Consider the following 24958-nt stretch of genomic DNA (forward strand, 5'->3'; position numbering starts at 1 on the left):
GGAAGGACACGTGAGAATGTATGACGTCACGTGTCATGGACATATACCAAATAATCAGAGAAGTCATATTGCTTTTGCATATCACGTAAGGATACTTATGTGACTGTCAAGTTTTGCTTTACAGAGTAGTGAATACTAATGAAAAGAAAAAAATGTGCCCATTCAGAGGTAAAACTACCGAAACCACTTCTTAGCCTATGAAAAACGGTGCGAAATGTAATCGGAACTCTAGTTAAAACTGTACTCAGTTCCTCTGTAACTGCTATATCATTAATACTGCGCTGTAACGGGCAAATTTCTTACATTGTGTTGTTGTATCCTTCCGGAGGTGGAAACTTCGAGATTTTCTACGATACTCGTATATATAAAGAAGAAAAAAAAAAGGATAATTTTGGTACACGAATTGGCAGTCGAGTAGGCTGTCTGTTCATAGCGCTTGGGGCGCTGAACGAAGCACTGCCGGAGACTTCCGCACTGATGCCATGAAAAGCGCGGATGGAACGGGCTCTAGGGAGACTGGCACGCCACGATCAGGACTGATCGCTTTCGCCGCATGCGTGAGAAGTTTTCTTTTCCACACATTACGCTTCACGCTGGAGTGCTCATTCGTCAATTAGCCTCCATCGCGTCTCCTCTTCCTCATCACTCTGCGAGCGCTGTTAGGCGCGAGGTGCCGGTTGGGTCGCCCGAATTGTGTAAGGGCTGCGCACTCCCCTGGCGGCTGTGCTTTGCCGCATCAAGCTTTTTGTAGGTTTCGCGAGAACTTCCCCGCCGTCTTCTAGTCACTGAAACGAGAAAAGATCCGGGAGAGATGTTCGAGAAGCCATGAAAAGAGTTTGGCGATCACAAACGTTGCGTGAAAGAAAAATAGTTCACGATGCTTAGAGCTATGATGTCGCAATCGTACCATCCTTACGAACATATAGGTCGAAAATTTGTAGAGGTTCAAGGTGAAAGATAAACAGCGAATAACACAACACAAGAAAGAAGACGACGGGACGAGGTGGTGCTTTCTGCGCTCGTTTTTCACTTTCGACCAGCGTGTCGCAATGGGACGTTCCCGCCTCGCGTTCGCAGCCGAAACGTGTTTCGACGCGCCAGAGAACTACTACTCAAGCATAAGTAATGGCTGGCTGCGTGAACGTGTGCGAACGTGCATACCGACAACGACGTGTGGACAGTTCATGGTGCACGTCTTGCGGTTGCTACGAGACGCTTCAACACCTGATATTTGAGTGTCCCGCTTTCACTGCGCAGCGCCACGTTGCTACAGAGGGACTGTCATCTCCTTGGTCTGCAGTGTACGACACTCGACGAACGCTTGTGCCCCCGTGGTCTCGACGCTGTCAGGCTCATCACGATCTCCCTTACTTTTCTAGAAGTAACTAACTTAGGTTCACGTTTGTTGCTTATCCTTATTTTTTTTTAAATGGCGTGACCTCAGACACTGTTTCTTCAATCTTAACATTCTTTAGTAGCGTGACCTACTGTGCGTCACCTGTACTGTGCGTGTTCTGCTTCATTCTTTGCAAGATTTGTGATGTTGCTTCTCCTTTCCTCTTTCTTCCCTTCTTCCTATCTTTCATTTCTGTTTCTGTCTCCTCCTACTTTCTGAAGACTAGGCAAGCGTTGCGCCCCTCGGTGGCCAGTTGCCAGCCTCCTCCTCGCTGTCCCGTTTCCTGTAAAGTGTATATGTACGTTTTCAAACCAAATAACGACATTTAATAAATTCAATAACGTTCAAATTGGCGTAGCTTTCGACCTTTTTCGCCTTACATGCAGAATAAAAAGAAATCTAAGCTAATAATCTAAGTTTTGATCATACGTTTAGGGAAAAATGACAAGGAATGCAGCCCCGCAAAGGTCAAAGTTACTCCGGTGGAAAGTAATAGGAAAGATGTGCTGCCAAACAATCCTTGTGGTCTACCATCGTATTCGTCCTTTGGGGTCCATTAGCGTCATGTGCACCAACCCCCTTGGTATGAGCTCATTTTAAGTTACTCTCTAAGGAACAAATTAACTTTAAAACAGGCATGCCTTGACAGGCATACCCACCGTGGAGGCGTAGTGGCTTTGGTGTTGCGCTGCTAAGCCCGAGGGTTCGGTATCGAATCCCGGCCGCGGCGATCGCATATCGATGATGGCGAAATGCAAAAAAAGCAAAACAGTCGTGTGCTGTGCATTGTATGCTAGTTAGAGAACCCAAATGGTTAAAATTAAGTCGGAGCCTCCCACTACGGCCTGTTCTATAATCATACCGCGGTTTTGGTAAAACTTTACATTCAATTTTAAATTGTCTTGGGGAATGAAGGCAAGCCTAGGTTATGTTACTGTCCACAAGAGATACCGGTCTTTTCTTCACGTCAAACGTAGTAAAAATGCGATCCCATTATTTCCAGCAGCCTTTAGTTTACAGTATTTCACTAACGACCGTCAGGCGCAAATAGCAGCAAAGAAAAACAAGAAATATAAATGTGGGCAGAGTGAGCGTCGTCTGCAGCGAAAGAAAAACACCACCCAGTGCGGCACCAGCGTACTCAAAAAACACCCCTTCTCTCTCTCTATCTATCTATTTTTTTTTTTTTTTGGTAACCGGACACCGAAACTGGCAATTCAACAGTTCATTTGGGAAGCCCAATGTTTTTTTAAGCGTCGCTCCCCATTTGCAGCAAAGGACCTTTCCTCTGACTCTGGTCCCTGGCAAAATAGAAGGTGAAAAAACAAGTGTAGACAAAGTATAACAGGGAACAGCGGAAGGAAATCATCGTGGGTCTCCGATCCCCCGCCCTTGGAGCCTGACCCCCACAACGTAGCGAGCCCTTAGGAGCGAGTGCATGCCACCGAGACGGCAATTGTGTCCCGCTTAATCTCCCATTGGCGCCCCTGCCTCGAGCAGCAGCCATCCTTGAGGGAACGAGGGAGGTCGCTTTCCTTTGCGTGCTTCTGTCGCGGCGGCACCTCATTTCCCTATTGCGTTTGCTTTGTCTCCACTTCCCGAAGGCGCTTTTAGAGCTCGCGCACGAGACCGAGCAGCAGCCTCGCGCTCTCGCTCGCACCCTCGGTCGTTCGCTCACAGGAGCGCGTGAGCCGACTTTCGATAATGCGCCGCACCACAGTCGAGCTTTTATAGCACGATTGACGCGCGCTCGTCTGGTTTTTCGCTGTAGCGACGTCGGTGGGGGGGCCTCCCTTCTCCTTAAAGGGAAAGAGAGAAGGCGTCGGACTCGTAGAGGGAGTGAGTGCTGAAGAAAGCGAGAGAGAGAGAGAGACCCTTCCGTATCTTGCCATCCCGCTCTAATGGACGCCCAAAGCAGGACCGTAATCTGGGCGGTTTGTTTCCATTTGCCGGCCGCGCCTCCTCGTCGGCGCTCCCCCTGTTTAGCCTGCGGCGACCCCCGAGCTTCTGGCGCGGCTCCGTCGCTGATCGTCCCCGCAGCTTCTGGCGCCCCGTAGCTATCGGCACGACGAGAGCACAGCGGCGGGGCTGCCGGCGGCGGTGCCTGCTTGCCGAGGATTCGCTTCTCTGATTACGTATGCGCTCGTTTCGAGCCGATTCAATGTGGCTGCTGCTGATGCTACGCCGGCGGCGCCGGCGGCGTTCGAGCAGTCGGCGCGAAACAGCGCTTGCACTCGATGCCACCGCGCGCTCGTGTGGAAGTCCTGACTGCGTCTGACGTTTAAGCGAACTCCATCAAACGGGCGGGTGGCTTTAGTGTCACCCCTTTGCTCCCGTCTGCTCCGTCTTGTCCTCCTTCCAGCATATCGACGGTACTTTTCCTCTGTTGTTGTTACTGCAGCGACTGCCTTAATCGCCGCCATGTCGGCCGACGCCGACTGGGTTTGATTCCATGATCAGCGTAAGGGAGATAATGGACGAATGATGGGAGTCGCGATCTCGGAAAGCTGTTGTTCGGACGTGAAAGCGTACACCTAAAAAAATTAATAAGAGACGATATTTTTCAAATCCTGCTAGGATCAAAAAAGGTTATTTCAAGAAACGATCGTATACATTGGCAGAGACTCCTGGGCTTCTACAGCAGACATTTAATTCTCGTTAAATCTCGTTAAAAAATCATAATATAAATATGTAGAATGAAACACTCTTGGCTTGCCGAAGCACTCTGTCATACTGTAAACCTTCGTGACAATCAGATGTGAAAAACGAATAAAAGAAAAGTTGCAGTGTCGTTCATAGTAGGAAGCAGTGACGTGATAGCTGGCGCTATATATTATGCACAGTGAACCTTGCATTGTGAGCGTATCTCGGGGTATTGGTTGGACTGAAGATACTCGCATCAGTGCAATCAATTTCCTTTCGTGAGAAAGAAGAAAACTCTGTTGAATGGCGACTCTAGTCCAAGTAATCTTCCTTTGCAGATTTGCCGCTTCGCATGGACACCGGTGGGCATCAAAACGACAAGGGTAATTAGCCGATAGGAAGTGGCGCTGTAAAAGGCTTCGACCTTCGGACGAAGGAGGATTTAGTTCAGTGCGAGCACTCCTAACCTTACGAGACAGTCGTGCCGGCCTTTGCTTCGCCCGTGAACCTTCAGACTGTTCTCAACAGGATGCATATTTCAAACCCTATACGCTCGTTCCATTCCCTCTGGGCGGTTCATGCAGTGGTCCCTAACAGAATACGAAAGCTAGATTGAAAAGTTCCGTGATGTCCCCTCACGAATGATTACCTCATGGCGCCGCGTAAGTTAGTGGCCTTGGCAACTAAAATTTACCAACTCTACACAAAACGTCGCAGTTGGATTGCGTTCACTCTTTCGCGCAGGTGCTATTCTCGGTTCCTGGTGACTTTCCCCCGTGTTAATTCACTACCGTGGCATTCAAATACGCCTAATATTGCGCAAAAATGTTTGCAAAAAAGCTTTCGAGAATACTCCTCTTCAAAGTTTGGGATTGTCGACGGCGGTGCAATGTCGCGGCTTATCATATTGCTCTCGAGCACGACATTTTCAGGTCTTCGTTCCAGGTATGAGTAAAATAACTCACATCTGCCAGGCAAATGTAGAGGTCGAGAGCTTGTTGCCTTTGGAGCGGAGCTTAATTTTCTGAAGAGCTGCGAAGTTGACATAGTACCAACCTGTCCGCTCAAACAGGAAGTAGAAGGAAACTCGTAGAATGGTAATGAGTGTGAAACACGAATATTTCAGCATTAATTTTCGTATATGGTAGGCGTTCTCGTTCCCGATGTCGAGCTTGGCGACCTCGAGTTCTTGCTTTCAGTGTAAAGGATGTGTTATCGCGTTCTGGCTTAGACTAGTGTGCACTGTTTCGTTGTTAGAGTAATCACCTACTTTCTAAGCATACTCTAGCCTACCTCGTGGTGTTAAATGCCATGTAGGGGAGGGGGGCATAGGTATTCTGTAAGTGCCCAGCTATTGGACATGTCGATTTCGTCTGCTGCTACAGTTCTGATTAGCTGGACTGGGGTACGCGTTCAGTGAGAAAAAGATGGGTGCCCCCAGCCAAGAACTAGTACAACACCAAACGAAACGAACATGTCCACTAGGTGGACACATTCTTAAGCAGTTCCCAGAAGTACACGAGAAGTCCGGAAATTGTGCAGCTCGATTTCTGGGGTACGGGAACAACGTGACACTCGAAACGAATGACGAGGTGCAGACCCGGTGCAGGCGTTATGTTTCGAGCGACTAGTGTGCATCGAGTAGGTAGGTTTGGCGGCTTCTAACTTCAGGTATGATCGGCTTCTGAGGTGTAAATACGTCCAGCACTTGCGTAGACACATCGGGCGCGCGCAAGCGGGTTTTTAATAGCGCTTGCGCCCGCGAGCTGCGTCGTTTGCTGCGCTGCTGTTTCGCTCCAAGCTCTGCGTCTGCGCGAAGGCGGCACCGACAGCGGAGAGAGTGCAGCAAAATCCTGAACCAACCTTGCACCTTTCCTGAACCTTTTGGAGCGATACGCATGGTTCAGCGGACGCCACTGCTGCACCGCTGAAACTAATGGTAGGGTGCAGTACCTCGTGAACTGCATGGTTCAAGTGGTGCAGGAGACTAGAACAGACCTACGATCTGGTGGTGTTGCAGGGAACCGAGCTTTACTTCGCGTAACCAAAATCTCTCTCATCGGCGGAAGCGCACGTGCAAATCGCGTGCGTCCATCAATGAATGAGGAAAATGGAGAAGGTCATAGAGATTAGAGATGAGGTATGAGGATGTCAACAACATGAAACTCAGGATTGAGTTAAGGAAAGCTAATGCTTTAAAATGTCGGGCGGATTTCACGTATATGTGAGCGTTGGTGTTGAAGGGGCCCTGAAACAGTTCTTGAACATAGAAAAGAACATGCGAACCAAATATTATTGCACTACATGCAGCAGAAAATTTATTATCTTGCGTGAAAAGCGGTGACAAATCGCTTGATCCGTGACGTAATTTAATAGTGGCGTTATTCTATAATGAGTTAGAAAATGTTTTCAACGCCCCTTTAAGGGGGAGCGAAGCTTTCTTTGATGTTTGTGCAGATTTCATGTAAATATGTTGATGCGAATGGGATATCCGTCTGAACGCAACACAAACGCAAAATAAAATTGTTAGATACCTTGGTAGATTTTGTAGCTTTTTGTGTAATCCTTTTGTGTATGAATCCTGGTGTGTAAATTCTTTTGTGTAAAATGCCTTTTGGTCTTCTACACTGCTATTGCTCACAAACCACAGTTTTCGGATGCTACAAATAATAAGAAATGCCACTATTTGTAATCTCCGACGCAAGGTCAACTTGCACGATTTCACACCGTTTCATGGGTGTCGTATCACGAGTGAAGATGATTCATTGAACAAACTCATGCCTCACATTTTCTACAGTCAGTTCTTGGCGGTGTTGTTGACTTGGTACAACGATGGGAATTGTGATTCAGGAAAATTCCGCAGTGGGCTAGTTGGTTCGACATACTAGTTTGACATACTACGGGCTTGTTGTTTCGTCAGTTGCGCAGAGCGACGAAGGGACAGGACTTGAGCGAGAAGACAAGACACGACGCCTCATCGCAAAGGTGTCGTGTGTTGTCTTCTCGCTCAAGTCCTGTCCTTTCGTCGCTTTGCATAACTGGGTGGCGTTAAGTGGCGTTAAGTGGCGTTAAGAAATACGAGACGTAATGAAAAACGTTCAACGTCTCCAACCCCCTGGCCGGGTGGTCAGTCGCACCATCTCTTTTCAAAGTGGGCCGTGATGACTGGCTACGGTGGCATTTGAAGAGGCGCGCATCAAAGATTTCTTCCATAAAGGTAGGTGTACAAATGTTCCGTATTTTTTTGTAGGTCGACGTTAATATTGCTGGTAAACACAAATGACGTCGCGCTATCGGGGTTGTTGTCACAGCAAGGAATCGCTGCTCCGCATGCGCACTGGACAAACCAGAAAACGAGAAGCGAGATATTCCGTGTCCCTGGCCGCAACGAATCGTTGCTCAGCATCCCTCTTCTGGGTGTAATGTTCACCACGCTCCTCGCTGCTCCTCACCGCCAACCGTCGTTGCTAGCATACCTCCGAGTACAGCATCCCACTTCGTATCGAGTACAAGACGTTCTTGTTCCGTTCGACGCTGCTCTAGGGCCCCTGTCTTATCCGCACTCAGTGCACGCTATGACGCCATTCATTATTGACTTGATTTGCCGTATTGCAACATGTCGTCATACTCGGCTGCTTACATTTCTGTTTTTTTCACTTTTTTGTTGCCGGCCACGCTGTTTTTGACCTGAGTGGTTGTGGCGCATAACCACAGTGGGGGATTGGCCACAAATCGGGTGGTATAATTACGCGGATAAAGACACCTGCCCATGCGTGCTTACAGATGCCATGGTTATTCATTACCTGCTGTAAAGAAAAACAAATGGCTACGTGGCGTATTTATGTGTGTTCATACAAGTTTATACTTTTATGCATATTTCTGTTAATTTTCATGTCCTTTGTATAGGCATTCATATGCAAACTCCAACCCTTATGTAATACTCCTCCAGTCAGGGTTCTTTAAGGAAAATGCAGAAGAAGAAGAGCTAATGGAATCAACAATTTGGATGTTGCAACTTGCAAATCACTATTTATGTGAGAGGAGAAAAGTAACGAGAGCAAAACGGTTAAAAAAAAAATTAAAGGGACCTATAATAGCTAAATAAATAATTAAATAAATAAATAAACAAGGTAAAGAATATAGGTAAATAAGCATGAACATAATCTTAACTCATTGCCTCTGCAAGAAATCGAAAGCCACGACAGACTTGCGGCACCATTTATGGGGTTCTAGCATATTAAACCACCCGCCGTGGTTGCTCAGTGGCTATGGTGTTGGGCTGCTGAGCACGAGGTCGCGGGATCGAATCCCGGCCACGGCGGCCGCATTTCGATGGGGGCGAAATGCGAAAACACCCGTGTGCTTAGATTTAGGTGCACGTTAAAGAACCCCAGGTGGTCAAAATTTCCGGAGTCCTCCACTACGGCGTGCCTCATAATCAGAAAGTGGTTTTGTTACGTAAAACCCCAAATGTTATGTTAGCATATTAAACGCAAGATTGGTGAACGATGCAGAGTATAAACATTAAGTTACATGACAATAAAGTTGGGAGTTTCGTGGTGGGTAAACATAAACATTTCATTTGACTAATTGTTGAACAGGATGAAAGTAAACAAGATTGCACGCATCGCCGTTGGTTTCAAAGCACTTATTTAACCGCATTACACTGTAAAAATGTTTACACCATTAAAAATGTTTTCTTGTCGCACTGTAACACTCTTACCGTTAGGGCCTTAAAAAATTTATAGAGGACAACGCTGACGAGATGTGCGATGACGAAAGACGTAGTTCAAAACTATGTAATCATTCTGAGAGCCTTGGGCGCACAGAAATATCCGACAAGATAATTTCACAGGGAGATATAGGAAACTCTCCTGTTGTTCATTTCTATGCGCCAAAGGCTGTCAGAATGATTACATAGTTTTAAACTACGTCTTTTGTTATCGCACGTCTCGTTAGAGCTCCGCTGTCGTCCTCTATAAATATTTGTTAGGCCCTAATGGAAAGGGTGTTACAGTGCGACAAGAAGACACCCTTAAGGGCGTAAATATTTTTACAGATACTAAATATTCGCTTCCCATAGATTCCAACTTGTGCATTGGATCTGAATATTTTCGTGATCACAGGGGCCCTCCTGAGGCCTCCGTGTGACGGTATTATCTTTTGCAGAGAACATAGCCGAATGGAGGTCCAAGAGACATTCGCGCTGTATAGTACAGGGTGTACCTCCAAGGCACAGAAGTGCCTAGATTCGCGGCGCGGTGTGCTTCCTAACCCTTCGGTGCGGTCCTGTAGTCGCCGGCTGGAACAGATCTTTGAGAAACGCGCGTCCCAGCGTCTACTTCGTTCATCGAAAACGTGCATTTCAATCGTATTCATTTAGGAGAAGCAGAGAGGCGGCATGGCTTTGTACAGTTAATACAAAAATGATCTAAATGTATTAGAGCCGAATCATTAAAGTGTCGACACTAAACTTGGCCCGCATTACCAAAATATCTTCTAAACTAGAATTACGAATAGGAAATTCAAAACAATACTTATGCTTGACCAACATATACTATTAGCGAAGACGGCCACCTCTTAGGAACAAAAAATTTTGTGAATTCGGCTCTGGTCCCCACGTGCTTCGTTCAAATGTCTGGTTTTCATAATGATTGACGACTCCTCGCAGATGTATACTTATGTTGTTTTGTGTCCATAAAGAAAAAAAAAGCATCCACAAAAGTAGTCGATGCACAAGACACAGGGAGATGTTTCACCTTTGACTCTGCTATTTGATGATACTGATAAGCAAACTTTATTGAATTCGCAGAAGGGCACCCCCTCCTCCTTGCAGGAAAAGGGGGGGGGGGGGGGGTCGAGAGACCCAACCTAGACGTCGGCCATGATCCCGTGGGCTCTGGCGGCGTCTTTGGCCTAGCCGGATTAAGCGTACCTATTTTGTGGGTAGGAGGTGAGGAGAGCAGCCCCCAACCCCTGACCATCCGGGAATTCGGCCCTAATGGAAGCCTCCGGTTAGGCACAGAGCCTGTGGCTCAGGTTCGTCCTGTTACTTCAGAATTTATGTTTGACTGAATAAATTTCCAGTGCGTATTGATTCATTGTTATCGGACTTCAGAATGTTTGTGCCTGAAGGAGGCGCCACGCCACCACCTGTCTCTTGTTTAATGACCCTTGTGTTGGAGGGTAAATTCTCCTGCTGAGTCTCTAATGCTGCGTGATCTCCCTGTAGCTGGTCATCCTTTCAAATATCTAATCTTCTTCCCCCCTCGACGAAGTCGATCCAGAGGTTCGGTCTGTGAGTCTTCGAGCCATCTCGTGTGCAGCCCCATTGACGCGTAAGGAGCAGTGAGCGGATGCACATATTATACCTATACTTCACTGGTCTTTGTATTCAGCCACTATTCTTATTGCTATTTTTGATATGCACCCTTGAACAAAGTGTTTCACCGCCATCTGCGAGTCGCTTATGATTATTTTAATTGAGGTTAGGGAAATGGTTGCTTCCTCCACGTCTTGTGCAAAGCTCGTTCTGACCGAACCGCTGGCCCTGATGATTCCCTTCGTAGTCCACGACTGCTCTAGTCATGTTGTGATTTCCTTTGCATTTAGTTGTGCCTACATAGGTGGTTTCTTGGAAATCTTTAAAGTTCTTATGTATATTTTTGGCTCTTTATGCTCCCCTTTCTAAATGATGTTCAAAATGCCTGTTTTTTTTTTTTTTGCTAATGGTGGGATTGTCACGCATTTCCGCAACTCTTAATAGCTATCCTTTTTTGGAGCCAAATTGATTTGTGCGCTTTATGCTCAATTCCTCTAGTCCTGTCTTACCTTGCGCCAGTCTTTCATATCGTGCTACTTTCTGAAGTTCTATATAAGCTTTTCTATAAGACATTTGAATCCCTAATTCAGGTATTTTCTCATTAGAGGTATTTATCGCAAGTCCGATGGCCTGTTTAAAAAATCGTCAATTGATTCTATCGACGTCTTCTTTCTCGGCGACTTGGAGTCTCACGTACGAAACCACATATACAATACGTCTGATAACGAAAGCCTATAGCACCCTCATCAAATTCTTTTCCTTCATACGATAGGGCCGATTTGCCATCATTTTAATTAGGCGCACAATTTGTTGCGCAACGGTTTCAGGTAGTCTGATCGTTTCTTCATTATGTACGTTTCAGGTTATTCGGATTCCCAGAATTCTTATGCGTTCGACCGAGAGTATTTGGTTATTTCCAGCATAGCTATTAATATTAGGTTATCCTTAGTACTTTTCCGACCTCTACTTGTCGGATTGTAGTTTCTTGTGAGTATTCTAAGCCTTTATGAGCGACATATCCTTCTACAATGCTTAGTGCTCTTTGCAAAGTTTCCTCTATGTGTCCGCCACTAGCTCCTTCCCTCCATAGGGTAACCTCATCCGCATAGAGACTATGGTGGAGTCCTGTGAGTTCTTTCGCACTCGCGGGAAGACCTGTCATCACCACGTTAGAAAGAAAGGGGGACAGTACCGAACCTTGCGGCATTGCTCTACCACCCAGGCTAAACTCTTGGAATTCTGTCCCGCCTAGTATTATTTTTGCAGTGCGGTCCGTAAGAAAGTCTTTTGATACAATCGTAGACTCTTCTTTCTACCCATTATTCCTGAAGATGTTCAAGTACAGCTTTATGTGTTGTATTATCAAAAGCCTTCTTAAGATCCAGGCCTACTATATCTTAGCGTCCTGTGTAGCCCCTCTTTCGTAGATTGTTTAATGTTGGATGTGAAGCATAATATCCTGTGTGGACGCTTTTTCCCTGAAGCGTACCGTATGTAGTATGCGGAAAGGGATAATTTCATTCCATATAGTTGTGCAGGAACCTTAGAATGACATTCTCCAATAATTGCCCTATACACGATGTAAGAGAAATTGGTCTAAGGTTCTCAATGTGGAACTTTCTTGTTTGTTTGTTCGTTTGTTTGTTTGTTTGTTTGTTCGTTCGTTCGTTCGTTCGTTCGTTCGTTCGTTTGTTTGTTTGTTTGTTTGTTTGTTTGTTTGTTTGTTTGTTTGTTTGTTTGTTTGCGTACACAAGGAGCTTTTTCACGTTAACACAATGCATTTAGCAATTCATAAAGACGGTTTGGTGCGCTTTCTGTGTAGCAAAATAAATCGGCAAAAAAGCCTCTCACGCGCGCATTAGTCGCGCGCACGTGGAAGCATCGTTAGTGTAAGAGCACACCGTCGACAACAGCTCGTTCCGGCAGCGCTGCCGGCGACGACGCTACGCTGCGTCGCGCGCCCTCAAATTAATACCCGAGCACTCAAAATCCGACCATGATCTCGGCTCGGGGTGACTCGGCCAGGTGCAGTGTATACGAAGCTTTACCACCGCGGCACCTCTCCGCCCCCTCGTGAACAGTCGCTCTCTCTTCCTTAAGGTTGGCTCCGTACTACTCGGCCAGATAGCGTGCCGCACGGCGGCGTGAAAGAAATACGTGGTAATCAAGCACTGCGACATCTGAATCCTCTCTTCGTGTCGCAAAAGGCCCCCGGCGAAGCTCTTGGCGACGACATAAAGCCGCCGCTCGCCGTTTTGTCGCTCTCCCTACCGACCTCGCGTATTCCGCCAGAGCGTCCTCTTTTTTCTCTCTCTTCTTTTGGACATCTCCGCGCCATTGAGCGTCCGAATACTTAAGTATTCAACGCCCGAGGACGCATGACTTGCGCCTCGTCTCTAGCTTCATCAGAAATTCATTGCGGTACGAAGGCGCAGAGCGGCGGCTGGAAAGAGTCGAGTGTTGAATGGGAGAAAGGGTCAAACGGAGCGGGAGGAAGAGTTCGCCAGAGCGCGGAATGAAGTTGGCGGTGCGTATGTGGAGAGGGTGCAACACAGGGGGGTGGAAGGGGAGGCCTAACGCGCGCGCATCGCAATGATTCTCGTTATTTTTTAATCACTTCCTCGTTTCCTTTCTCGCCTCCTCCTCCTTTATCACCATGAAACTGCCGGCAGCCGTCCGGATATCGTTCTTGCCCCTCGTCTTAAAGTGCGTTAAATATGCGCGAACGTCTTTTGCTCGCAGTCCGTTTCGGTTTCACGACGCCACGATGGAGTAGAGGGAGAACAGACGTTAGGAACAATAGTCCGCTGCTTGCGCGTGTTTTCAACATCACTCCGCCTCAATCCCTCGTTGGCGCTGAATCAAGCCTGAACCCCTTGGTGTCGCATATCCTAGTTGCGCAATAAATGCGCCCAAACAGCGATTCTCCCTGCGACAATATCATTAACTGAATTCCGCCCTCGTCTGCTCGTGCACACGTATTTGGTGTAACTAAGTTTGGAAGTGAGCTATGCGAAAGCTAGTGTAGAAATAAATATAGATTTTCATGAATCCAAGCGGAGAGTTCCTGGTGTCCTTGCTTACACATTTGGTGCTAAGAGATCTTTGTTTCAACCGAAAAAGAAGTAAGAAGCCTGGGGTGCTATGTTCCAAACCTTTGTATTCCAATTCTGCAATCAGCCCTCTACGATTGGCCAAAACATGCCGGGCCACCCCACTTCGTGTGCCTGTCACCCGATGTCTCGAAAACCGCTGTAGCTCCCCATCTGTTATGACGTGTACACACTGGTGATGCATTATTAGTACAAACAAAAGAAATATAATTATTTCTGATTCGACGCATATGTCCACAAGCCCTCTACTATTGGCGAAATATTCTCGGGCTAAGCCCACTTCGCCGCTCTGTCACACGACGTAACAAAACCGCGAAAACTCACCGCGTCAAAGTGACGCGTACGAGTTAAAGATGCATTAAAAACTAAATTTTAGAAACTGAACGAAACTGAATTTTTTTTTCGGGATAGCCAGTGACTGCCCCGTTTCTAAAGGAACAGAAGATGGCTTCCAACCGATCGCTCAGGCACTGGCTACCCGCACCTGCCGGAGAGCATGGATTTATTTGCGTATAATAAATCTATTTCGCGTGACAGTACAACGTCATCGAGACTTTAGACAGGTATACGACGTCACTCTGCCAACTCGTCTTTGCTGAGGATCCGTTTTAGCGCCATTCTTAACTTACCGCTACACGCCGCTGCGATTTTAGACCAGCCGCTGCAAGCTAAGTAAAGGGAAGCGGACCAATCAAAGACGCCGGCGCCACCCTCTTCATCCGGTTACCTATTTTCACTGCACTGCCTCGGTTACATCGAAACCCTCTCCACATGAGCGAGCTTCTCGCCTCTCGTCAACCAATTAGATAAGAACCACTCATAGGCCATGTAATGCGTTTTTAAAGCAAGCAAAAGGGACCTCCTATAAACTAAGAGAGCGTTTGATTGGGCTCTTAAGGCAACGCTGCGGGTCACCGCCCGATGCTTGCGTCAGCGGTTACGCCAATTTGACCTCAGGAGTTTGGAATAAAAAACGTATTGGAATAGCTTTACGTTATACAGCCCCTGCTGACGCATGGATAGACGCAGCAGAGGTGCTGTAACGTAAAACTATTCCAAACTTTTCTATTCCAATTCTTCAATCAGCCCTCCGCCTGTTTGTCACGCGACGTCACGAAAACCGAGATAGCTCCCCATCTGATATGACGTGTACACACTGGTTATTAATGATTGGACCGAACAAAAGAAAAATAGTTATTTCTGATTTGGCGCCTTTTCACCATTAGCCATCGGCTATTGATCAAAAGTTTTTAGACTGCACTCACTTCGCCTGCCTGTCATGCGACGTCACAAAACCTCGAAAACTCACCGCGTCAAAGTGACGTGTGCGCGTTAAAGATGCATTATTATGCCGAACAAAAATTGGAGGACGCTTAAGCTTCGCTTTCAAGAGTGGAACGCGATAGCGTTATCGCACCCCGTTCGCACCGCCCACTCATTCGCTCAGCATGCTCTTGAGTCACACAAAGACATAGTTTTCAAATACAACACTTCTAAGTCCACAGCACAACTTACGAGGCGCCCCGCATCGGCCTTTGCACCCACCAATCACGCGGTGAGCGCCGAGCAACGCAGCGTTCGGCACGGAAACGAAACGTGTGCCTGAGCAAGCCGAACTAACCAAAGAACTCGGTGTCTCGGAGGGAGAAACGATCTACGCAAGCCAAATGTCGGGATGGGCACGGACAGCCGGGCTGTGACACGCCATGAAGGCGGACGCAATCATGGGGCTGACGCCTCGATGAGATCGTCCTCTATCTCTCTTGGGAGCACCACGCACACGCATGACTCACCAGCAGGCCGCACACATTGCAGGGGACGCTTTCCCACCAGACGCGCTACGGCGCAGCGATCACGTCAGAGGTGTCCCGCATTGGACGCTGCACCTAGGTATCGCGCTGTGAGCGGAAAGAGGAGCCACGTCGCCTAAACACGAGGGTTCGAGGTACGCACGCTGGAAGTTGGAAGGGGAGAGAGCACAACGGTATTGGGGCATCCTCGCACCGGTCCCCGCACGGCCCCAATGCGCTAAAACGAGACGAAGAGGAGAAGCGGCTGAGTGGCGCGCCACCTGTCGGGGCAGCGTCATACATTGCGAGGAGGGGTCTTCTGTGTTTGCCGCAAGATGTCTCTGCATGTGCGCCAAGCGCAGAAGAAATGTACCGGAAACGTACTTCGCCACCCGTTTAACTGTGACTGCTGTTATTTACATGCTCATAATTACCGATATACACCGCAGTATAACTTTCTACGGCACGTTTCTAAGGCAACACCGCATTCACTAGAGGTGCTTTTGTCCCTCTTTGAACCATCGAACTGATGGCTTAGTTGTAGCGTCTCCGTCTCACACTCCGGAGACCCTGGTTCGATTCCCACTCAACCCATCTTGCAAGTTGTTTTTATTTACGAATTGCCTTCCGGAATTTTTCGCTCACGGCCAACTCCGCCGACACCGGCTTTTCTGTGACACGAGCTGCTTAACGCTGTCGCGTTCAAACTGAACTTTCGTCTGAATAGCCGTAGGCTGCCCGTTCTGAAAGGAATAGAAGATGGCTGCCGCCGACCGCTCGGGCACTGGCTACTCGCACCTGCCGGAGAGCATATGTTTATTTGGGTACAATAAAACCAATTGCGTGGTTGTGTAGCGTTTTCGGGCATGTTGGGCACGTTTATCACCTCACTCTGCCAACTTTTCTTTGCTGAGGAAATGTTTCAGCGGCATTCTTGACCTTCCGTTGCATGCCGCCGTGATTTTCGACCAGCCACCGCAAGCTAAGTAGGGGAAAGCGAACCAATCGCAAAGGCCGTCACTGTGCTCTTCATTCGTTTACTGATTTTCAGTGCACTGGCTCGGCCCCATCGAATCCCTCTCCACTTGAGCGTGTTCCTCGTTTCTTGTCAGCCAATCAGATAAGACGAGCCGCTCAGTGCAGGCAATGTTGTTCGTTTTTAAAGCAAACAAAAGTGACTTCCTATTAACGAGGAGAACGTTTGATTGATCTGTTTAGACAACCCTTCGGGCCACCGCCCGGTGCTTGTATCGGCGGCTACGCAAATCTGACGTAAGGAGGTTGGATTAAAAACATTTTGGAATAGTTTTATGTTATAGCGCCCGAGGTCTGTTTTCCCATTATATTATTTTCATTTTCTCTTCTTGCTTGTTTTTTTGCATTTTATCAAAGATGGTTTGCAAAACGTTCTATTTACTATATTTTTTGTGCTAATGACAAGGTGAGCTGCGCACTGATCGGACTGCAGTTGAACACGACGATGAAGCGTGCACCAGCGGGTGCCACCTTGTGCTCGCGGAGTCATTTGGGAGGAGCTCATTCCGGAAAAGACTAGTTAGTGGCGCTCTGTATATCCTTCGGAGGCCCGGAAGGCTTCCGTCTCCCTCACGTTCAGAAGTCTAGCGCTCTGCACCATCATAATCTAGTTTAGTGGATGTGACTGGCGTAGGATATCCGCATTGAGGAGCAACCATTTCGTACGAGGAACATAGTAACGTCAAAGACTAGGATAATTGGTGCTGCATCATTCAATATGCAACAGCCCGACCTTGGACAAAGAAAGAAATCTAAAAACAAGAAGGAAAGAATGGTGTCTTCTGTTCACCGCTTTCTGTTCTTACGCCAAGTCACACTGTCCCATATCAGTGGTACTAAGTAAGAATTAGAGTACTGCTGCGAGTCCACCGCATTTTCTAGTGGGCAGCGATATCCGTCGTCTTGATGGAGCTCTCATTGCGTTTGATGCATCTAGATTTCTACAGTTTGTCGACGCGCTTCCCTTTCAAACCACACATAGCCTTGTATTGAAGCATGAGACAATGCCTGGTGGTAGGAGTCCAGCCACGTTACACGTCATCTACCCGGACGTCTGTCCTAACAACGCGTGCCCCTCGTGCGGCGACGCGGTGACACACGCACACGTGCTCTGGGTGTGTAGAAACGCTCCGGCCAACTCTACCTTCGACAAGTGGGAGAAGACCTGACGAAGCCCGCCACTACAAGACCAGCGATGGGCCGTCCAGCAGGCCCGCGCAGCGGCCGCCAAGTACTCCCAGTCGGTCCCTACGTGAGAGACGCCCACTGCGCGTATCCTGCAGGACCACAGGTACACACAGGTAATTACAGATATACGTACTGTTCTACGTGCCTTACACTAACTTTCCGCATCGCGCCCACACCAGTTCAGACGTTTGTCCCGTCACAGCACTGAATTTTAGATGGCCCTGGGGCAGAATTCGGCCGGCTGACTGTGGAACCACCATCGGAATGCTGTCTTGGCAACCGCTTTTTGCGATTCAGAACACCACCGCCTCACACTTCTCAAAGCGAGCCACCTTTCCCCATACGTGGGCTGCATTTTCCTGTGGATTTCGATGGGCGTTCCTTCTCTTGTTCCGTAGAAAACGAATCACACTTCGTTGCTCGTACGGCGTGAACGTGTGAAGCACAACCGCCATCTTCAGCAAATGACAGCAGCGCCGAGCCGTGGAGCTACCGACACGTAAGGCCGGGTCGGTCCAAGAAAGGTTCGCGCCTGGGGATGAGTATGCTGACTTCGCATTTACAGCCATAATTTGGCTAAAAAGGTAGGGGCAAAGACTTTCGCATTCGCCCTCGTAGTTTTGCCAACAAGCAGAAACCGTGCCCTTGTTATGCAGTTTCAGTAAGAGTGCTCTGCCGCATTAAGACTGTATTTGAGGTGAAGCAGATTTGCAGAGTCGTTCTGCAGCTGTTTGGATGAAGTGGTACGAAGACACACACAGAGAACAGTAGTGGATATCTGAAATTTCGAAGTGGCATGGTGAAATCTTGCAAGCCAGCGGTCGCAGATAACAATAACGCAGTCGATTTTGGTTTTCCTGCATTGATTCTGAGGTGATCGGGTGAGTGTTATATGCAACTCTAAGGCAGCGAATTAGGTCAGTAATATTTAATTATTTGTTTTCCCGAGTACAGAGCATTTGGACGTCAATGAAAAGAGAAGTACTAGGGAGAGTGTGGACTTTGGTGCTGACCGACATTATTCATACGCAGAAAACAAGGCTTGCTTGTAAACATGTCAAGAGCTATAAAAGGAGGTTTACTACAGTGTGCCACTAAAACGTAAGAAAGAAACAAATAGCAAACGAAGTTGCACCTTTCAGTAGGAAAACATAGCATTATTCACGTCACGCAAATGAAAACAAAATTTAAATTCGTAGTGATATTTCATGAGGAACCGCTCACATTGAGCCCAAAAATAAGGCTCTCTAAAGCAGTATACATGAAAAAAGGTGTCAGAAATAACAAAATACATTATAATTGAAAGAAAAAATTAATACGTGACTTCATTTTCCTCGCTCTGTTATAAAACATCCTGAACCAAACGGAACGCAAAATATGATTGAATAAGTTTAAAGAAGTGGCATGCAAATTGGTACTATAGGAGACTTGTCACGTCAGTCTTGTTCTCGCGAATACGTGAAATAATCGTCTTTTTCTTTGTAGAGTAGGCTTAAGAAAATTACCGTAACTCATGTCTGAACTCATATCATGCCACTTGATATACATCAGACTCCTGGACATAGAAGCGTTGTTATCGCCATCTAAACAAAAAAATACACTCAGACTCTTGGACATAGAAGCATGGATATCAGCATCTAATAAAAAAAACATTAGGGAAAGAAGGAGCTCCTTTCAAAAGAAAAGTACCCCACCCATTTTCGGGACCTATGTAAATTTTTTTTTTTTTATCAAGGAGGTGGTAGGAACATTGTAAAATCAGGACCATCATTATGTACACTGCTAGAACTTGTCTTTTACAAGCAAACAATCTCACACACTGCATTTCTTCTTAGAGCTCAAACGACCACATAAGCGTTGCGTCACCTGATCAACGCACGTTTTCCCTTTTCTACGTGTATCATTATCAATATTTTTTGTAAGCGCTTCGGTGGCCACGTCACTTCCAACGCCAACGAACAAATGCGCTTCGTTCTGTTTCTCGCGCCCTGCTGCCCTTGAGTGATACCTGCGGCTATACGCATGCCGAACCGTTAACGTTTGTCACAGTGCTCAGCAAAACGTAAAAACAAAGAAGCACATGAAGGCCATCATCTCAATAAAAAAAAGAAACGAATGAAGGCCATCATCTCAAACGACTACAAGCATGTTGAGTGCCGCTGTCGTCCGCTCGGGCCACTCGCCACACATCAGCAGCGGCGCGCGGCAGTTTGCGTGCTTGCGCGCACACAAACACCCGCGCGCGCACAGACACACGCGCGAACGTGTCCTGCCATTTCTCGTTGGCAGGGCGCGGTGTTAAGCCCGCCGCGGGCCAAGTTTTCTCCCCGAGCCTGCGGCCGGAGTCGTTACGGCTAAAAACGCACACTTCGGCCGTCCGTCAGAGCTAATAAATGCGTCGGGCAATACATACAAGGACCATTAGCGCTTTTAACATCGCCGCCGCGTCTCGTGTCATATCGGCGGCGGCCTCGTCCTGTGCTTGCAACGGTGCCAGGACGCCACACTGCCCGAAAGACAAGCGCGCGGGCCCGCGCGCGCGCGCACGCGGTGGGGCGTGGCTTGGCGACTTGCGCATGCGCCCGACTCTTACGAGGGGGACTCCAGCGTGTGCAGGGGTGAGGTAAGCTGAAGAGGGGGAAGAGAGGGGAAAGGGAGAGGGGGATGTTCTGCCCGGAGTTTGGATCGCTTGTGTGCAGAGAAGGGAAAAAACCGAGACCGGAGGAGAGACGAAACACGGGGCGGGAGAAGCGATGCGCGGCCAGGGCCGGAGTTAGAAAAGAAAAGAGAGAGAAAAAAGGGAGAAAGCGCACCACGCGGTGCTGGCGGGGGTGGCGGCGTGGGCGAAGTTGAGTCGGCAAAGGCCGAGCGGTAGTTTGGTCGCGCTCTCGGCGCTGTCAAGGAGCGAAGCGGATACGGCCCGCAGGGCGAGTGCGAGCGCGCGCAACGTGCGAGGTTGGCGTCCGAGACCGCGGCACTTCGGGAACCCGTGAAGTGACTCCGACTCCGCGAACTGAACTGACCCGTCTCATCATTATTCGCTACATCTAGTTGCACAACTACCACACTCCGTCAGCGTTTGTTGAACTGCAGTTTCGGTGGAGCGTTTGCAGAAATGATTTGGAGAGACAGAGAGCACTTGTCACTGGCACTGTCCGAAGAGTTTGTCGCTGAAGCGGAGCGGCGATAGTTTTCACTGAGGCTCGGGCGCTCTATCTGTGCTCGCGACTGGTGGGGTTTTCTGGGGCTCTACGTCTACGTGCCGGTTTTTGAGAAATCAAGGCAGGAGAGTGCCGTTCGCTAGTACAGAACGCTGTAGAGCTGCGCAATTTGCCACCAGAAACCAAGTCAGTACCGTTTGTTCATGTGCGAATCTCGTCCGACATACCCGTTTTTTCTTCTGACAGCCTAATTTAAGTATCAATGTGCTGAGCCTTCCTGCATCGTGCACGTCCCGGAATTATATACGGCACGATAGTCAGAACATTCCGACGAAAGCAAAAGTCTTCATCGTACTAATAGTCAGTTCTAGTCTAAGGTTGTGCTGAGCATCCTCTCTCGTCACTGATGGACAGACACCGACGAAATTCCTTCCTCGTGGCGCAAGCCGCAGTTCCGCGAAAAGGTTGACGTAGTTGGCACAGAGCACAACACCCCTACCTTTGTGTGGACAAGTGAGGGTGACTGGCACTGAACTGGGACTGCCCACTTATCTATAGTTCGTGTAAGCGGAGTTGAAAGACTGCAAAGCACATGAGCCCGGCGACACCTCTGACTGACATGAATGCGCGCGTCTTGTCCGGCGTGCGTGTTGCTGTGGCAGCTGTGCTGATTGTGTTTGCTCAGGGTAAGTCCGCGATATTTTTTCGCCTCAGCGTTCCCTTCAGTTGGTAGTCGGCGTTCGTGATGTCCACTTCTCCTGTGTCCTGCCTGCACGCCTCACCTTTTCTTGCATAATGATTGTACACGCATGCTCTCTGCCTTATTTGCTTTTCAGTCTCAGTTATTACCGCGCTTCTCAGTGTATATATATATATATATATATATATATATATATATATATATATATATATATATATATATATATATATATATATATATATATATATATATATATATATATATATATATATATATATATGTGAAATACTTAAGTCACGCAGTTTGGTGTAAGCTGTGTATATATATATATATATATATATATATATATATATATATATATATATATATATATATATATATATATATATATATATATATATATATATATATATATATATATGTGAAATACTTAAGTCACGCAGTTTGGTGTAAGCTGTCGAGTCGAACGTCCACTATCTTATTCCAAGGCACTGGAGACTGCATTGCAAGCAAGCCTGTCAAGGTGCTTCAATGATGCTTTCTGTATTTCCTAGTCAGTCGTCGTAATTCCAGAGTAATCAAATTATTTGATGTGCGGTGAGTCATGTTGCTTTTCCTTTGTTTAAAGAAAGATGTACGATCGGTTCGAAGCGGCACGCGGGTGTTATTTATTGGCTGGAATCATCAGTAGACAAGAAAAGTTCGGATTTTGCTATCGCCGAGAGAACGCGGCACCCGTACATCATCCGGTCAAGTTTGGGAGTGCCGCCAGCAAGGTGATTGAGTGCAGCGATACGCCGTACTACACGTGAAGGGAAATGGAGGCACATTACGTACCCAAGGTGTTCAATTTACCCGGTACTTAAAACCAACCCCTTCCTTTTTTTTTCCTTGACACCACCGGACCGAAGTAACGAATTGCAGTTCATTAATTACTTGTAAGCTGTAACAATTCTGGTAGCTTTGTGGTTGTCGATTGCATTTTAAGTGAGTAAAACTGTAATGTAGTTGGGCTTTCCCGTAACCAATTACATATAACCACTTACCTTACTGACGAAACAAACAGTAACAGTCGTCGACGCAACTTTGAGCGCTTTAATTTTTTTCGGCAACTACAGTAGAACGCCCGCAGCCTCTGTTGTCGGCACCACTCCTTGCTTCTCCATATGGTTTCGCGTTTTATGTAGCACGTGCATCACCCGGCAAGAAGGCTCATATTCAGTGGATCTGCAGCTTGCTTTCTTCAGTCATCGCATAGGTCCTATGTAGGTTAATAATGCGTCCAGTGGATCTGGCATTCCCATGGAGTCTTTAGTGTCCCTGCTGATGTACTCACAAGGAAGTAAGAGAAGATGACAGACGGCGATTTGAAAAACGAATTGTTACGAGGAAAAAAGCAACATGTGAAGTACTGCAGAGGGGCGCAGTTAAAGATCCAGACCAGCTCTTTGTACTTACTGTGTTTGTGCAATGCTAATAAAAGTTGGGATTAAAGTAACGTATAAGTAATCGATTACTTCTTAGTAATTAATCAATTACTTGCATGGTGCAGTAATTGGTCCATGTAGTCTACTGCAATGTTAATTATATGGTTGCAATTGTAATACGTTCTCTTTCTTTTCTGTAACGCATACAAGATTGGTACGCAGTGATTGAGAAGGGTACACACAATCCCATGAACATCGATGTTATGGAACCTTAATTTACCTTTTTTTAGTTCATTCAGAACTGCTTTTTAGAACAATGGAAGCTGTAAACAGAGAATAACCTGGTTTTAACTAAACCAACTGGTAGCAAATTAGAGTCAGTTCCAGCAGACAACCTCAAAAACCGGGTACATGGCTGCGTAGCACACGGCGCTTTGTGATGATGTTTCGGCAACGGCTATTTGCCAGTATATGTGAAAACCAAACGGGAAACAGGTTTATCAGCTATTACAGTTGCAACAAAATAGACAGTGTAGTATGCGATTGCAATTAGCACCTTGTTGGGATCATGTATCCAGCTTTAATGTGGCGCATGGTGTAAATCGCAGTACTTCGTCGCAGAACTTCGAAAGCCCAATATTATAAACACATCCATTATGGCTATTCAGGCGTCTGTAGAACGTGCCGGTAATGAGCAGTAGTAGAAGCAAACAAGAAACGTAGCGCTCACCACAAATGTATCTTTTCTTCAAAAATTGCTTTGCTCTTTTCGCGATGCAGAAATGATGGTCATTGCTAATGTAGACTATTCATTCTCTTTGATGCTTCTCCTAAAGCAAACAGTCGCAGGAAGGTGTAGAATAACCCTTGACTTTTCTAAACGTTTGGCATGTACAGCTGACCTCTGAATTGAAGGACACGTATGATATTTTGCTTATTTTATTGAGCTTGAACCTAACGACTCAAAAACAAAGAAGAAAGAAAGGTGCGTCGTTTATTAGCACGGGAGGAAAGAAAGAGATATTACTATTAGTTCTAGGACGAATTTCTAGGGCGGGCGCCTTTGACTCTGTAGTACTGTCCGTGCAGGTTTCTCTACCCCTGTTCTCTCTCCATTCTTTTTCTTCCCCTTCTCTCTTGCCTGAGCATAGTGTAGCCAATCGGACTCTTGACTGTTTAATATCCCTGCCTTCCTTATATACCTTTCTTTCTTTCTTTCTTTCTTTCTTTCTTTCTTTCTTTCTTTCTTTCTTTCTTTCTTTCTTTCTTTCTTTCTTTCTTTCTTTCTTTCTTTCTTTCTTTCTTTCTTTCTTTCTTTCTTTCTTTCTTTCTTTCTTTCTTTCTTTCTTTCTTTCTTTCTTTCTTTCTTTCTTTCTTTCTTTCTTTCTGTAATATTTTTTGAAAAATAAAAAGGCTGCGGAGGAACAGGTGTGTCGGTCAATGATGACAATCATTGGAAAAGGTGTGCAGGTCAAACAAAAACAATGTGATCATCATTGTACAGGTCATAAAGATAATTTACAGAGACATTTAGTACATTTATATTCTAAGTTGAGTACAATAGCGCATGGGCGGGTGCAAATCAAGAGGGTCAGTAACATTCAGGGCATCGAACGTTATTTGCACGGACCTCTAAAGGGCAATAGTCTGGTCTACAGTTACAACAGGGGCATAGAGCGTTACGCTGCGTTTTATACATATATCTGAAGCGAATTAGTATTGTTCAATGGGATCAACCTATTTTTTTTTCTTTTTTATCCCTTTCCCGTGCATCCTGCGACTACGACGAATTCACAATGTTTTCCATTCTTGAGACTAAGTTCTTTGTGGGTGACCTTTTTCGGTAGTATACTTTAGATATTTCGCAACTGATTGAGAGGTAGGCCGTCATACACCTTGCTGTTCCATTGGTCGCTATGATGTAAAAACTGCGTTGTAAATACTGGATCTGTCGTTTACGATTTTTCTAGTGTATATTGGGCTTGAAAGGCAAAGACATATATAATTTATTATCAAAGTCAATGCCTGTACTTTTCACTCAACAAGTCGAACAGCTGAATAACTCGATACGCGGTCTGGCACGAAATAAGGAGATAGAACATGCTTAGGGTGATTTCGCATTGGCTGGTTGGGTAGCGGGGGTGTTTCGTTTGCGTTTAGAAGTGCCTGCCCGGATGAAGGTT

General features: G+C 46.7%; 2 protein-coding genes across 2 annotated transcripts in view; one reads left to right on the forward strand and one right to left on the reverse strand.

The window, feature by feature from the left end:
- Window positions 1-24958, reverse strand: part of LOC135910143 (uncharacterized) — a 766803-nt gene that overhangs the window by 400113 nt on the left and 341732 nt on the right. The gene's annotated exons all lie outside the window — the stretch shown is intronic.
- Window positions 20377-24958, forward strand: part of LOC135915018 (uncharacterized) — a 189173-nt gene continuing 184591 nt past the window's right edge. Inside the window, exon 1 of the mRNA XM_065447969.2 lies at window positions 20377-21334. Coding sequence (XP_065304041.1) covers window positions 21241-21334 — 94 coding nt within the window. The 5' untranslated portion in view covers window positions 20377-21240. The remainder of the gene's footprint in view (window positions 21335-24958) is intronic.

The sequence above is a fragment of the Dermacentor albipictus genome, chromosome 1 (genome assembly GCF_038994185.2).
Source record: "Dermacentor albipictus isolate Rhodes 1998 colony chromosome 1, USDA_Dalb.pri_finalv2, whole genome shotgun sequence".
Taxonomy (NCBI): Eukaryota; Metazoa; Arthropoda; class Arachnida; order Ixodida; family Ixodidae; genus Dermacentor; species Dermacentor albipictus.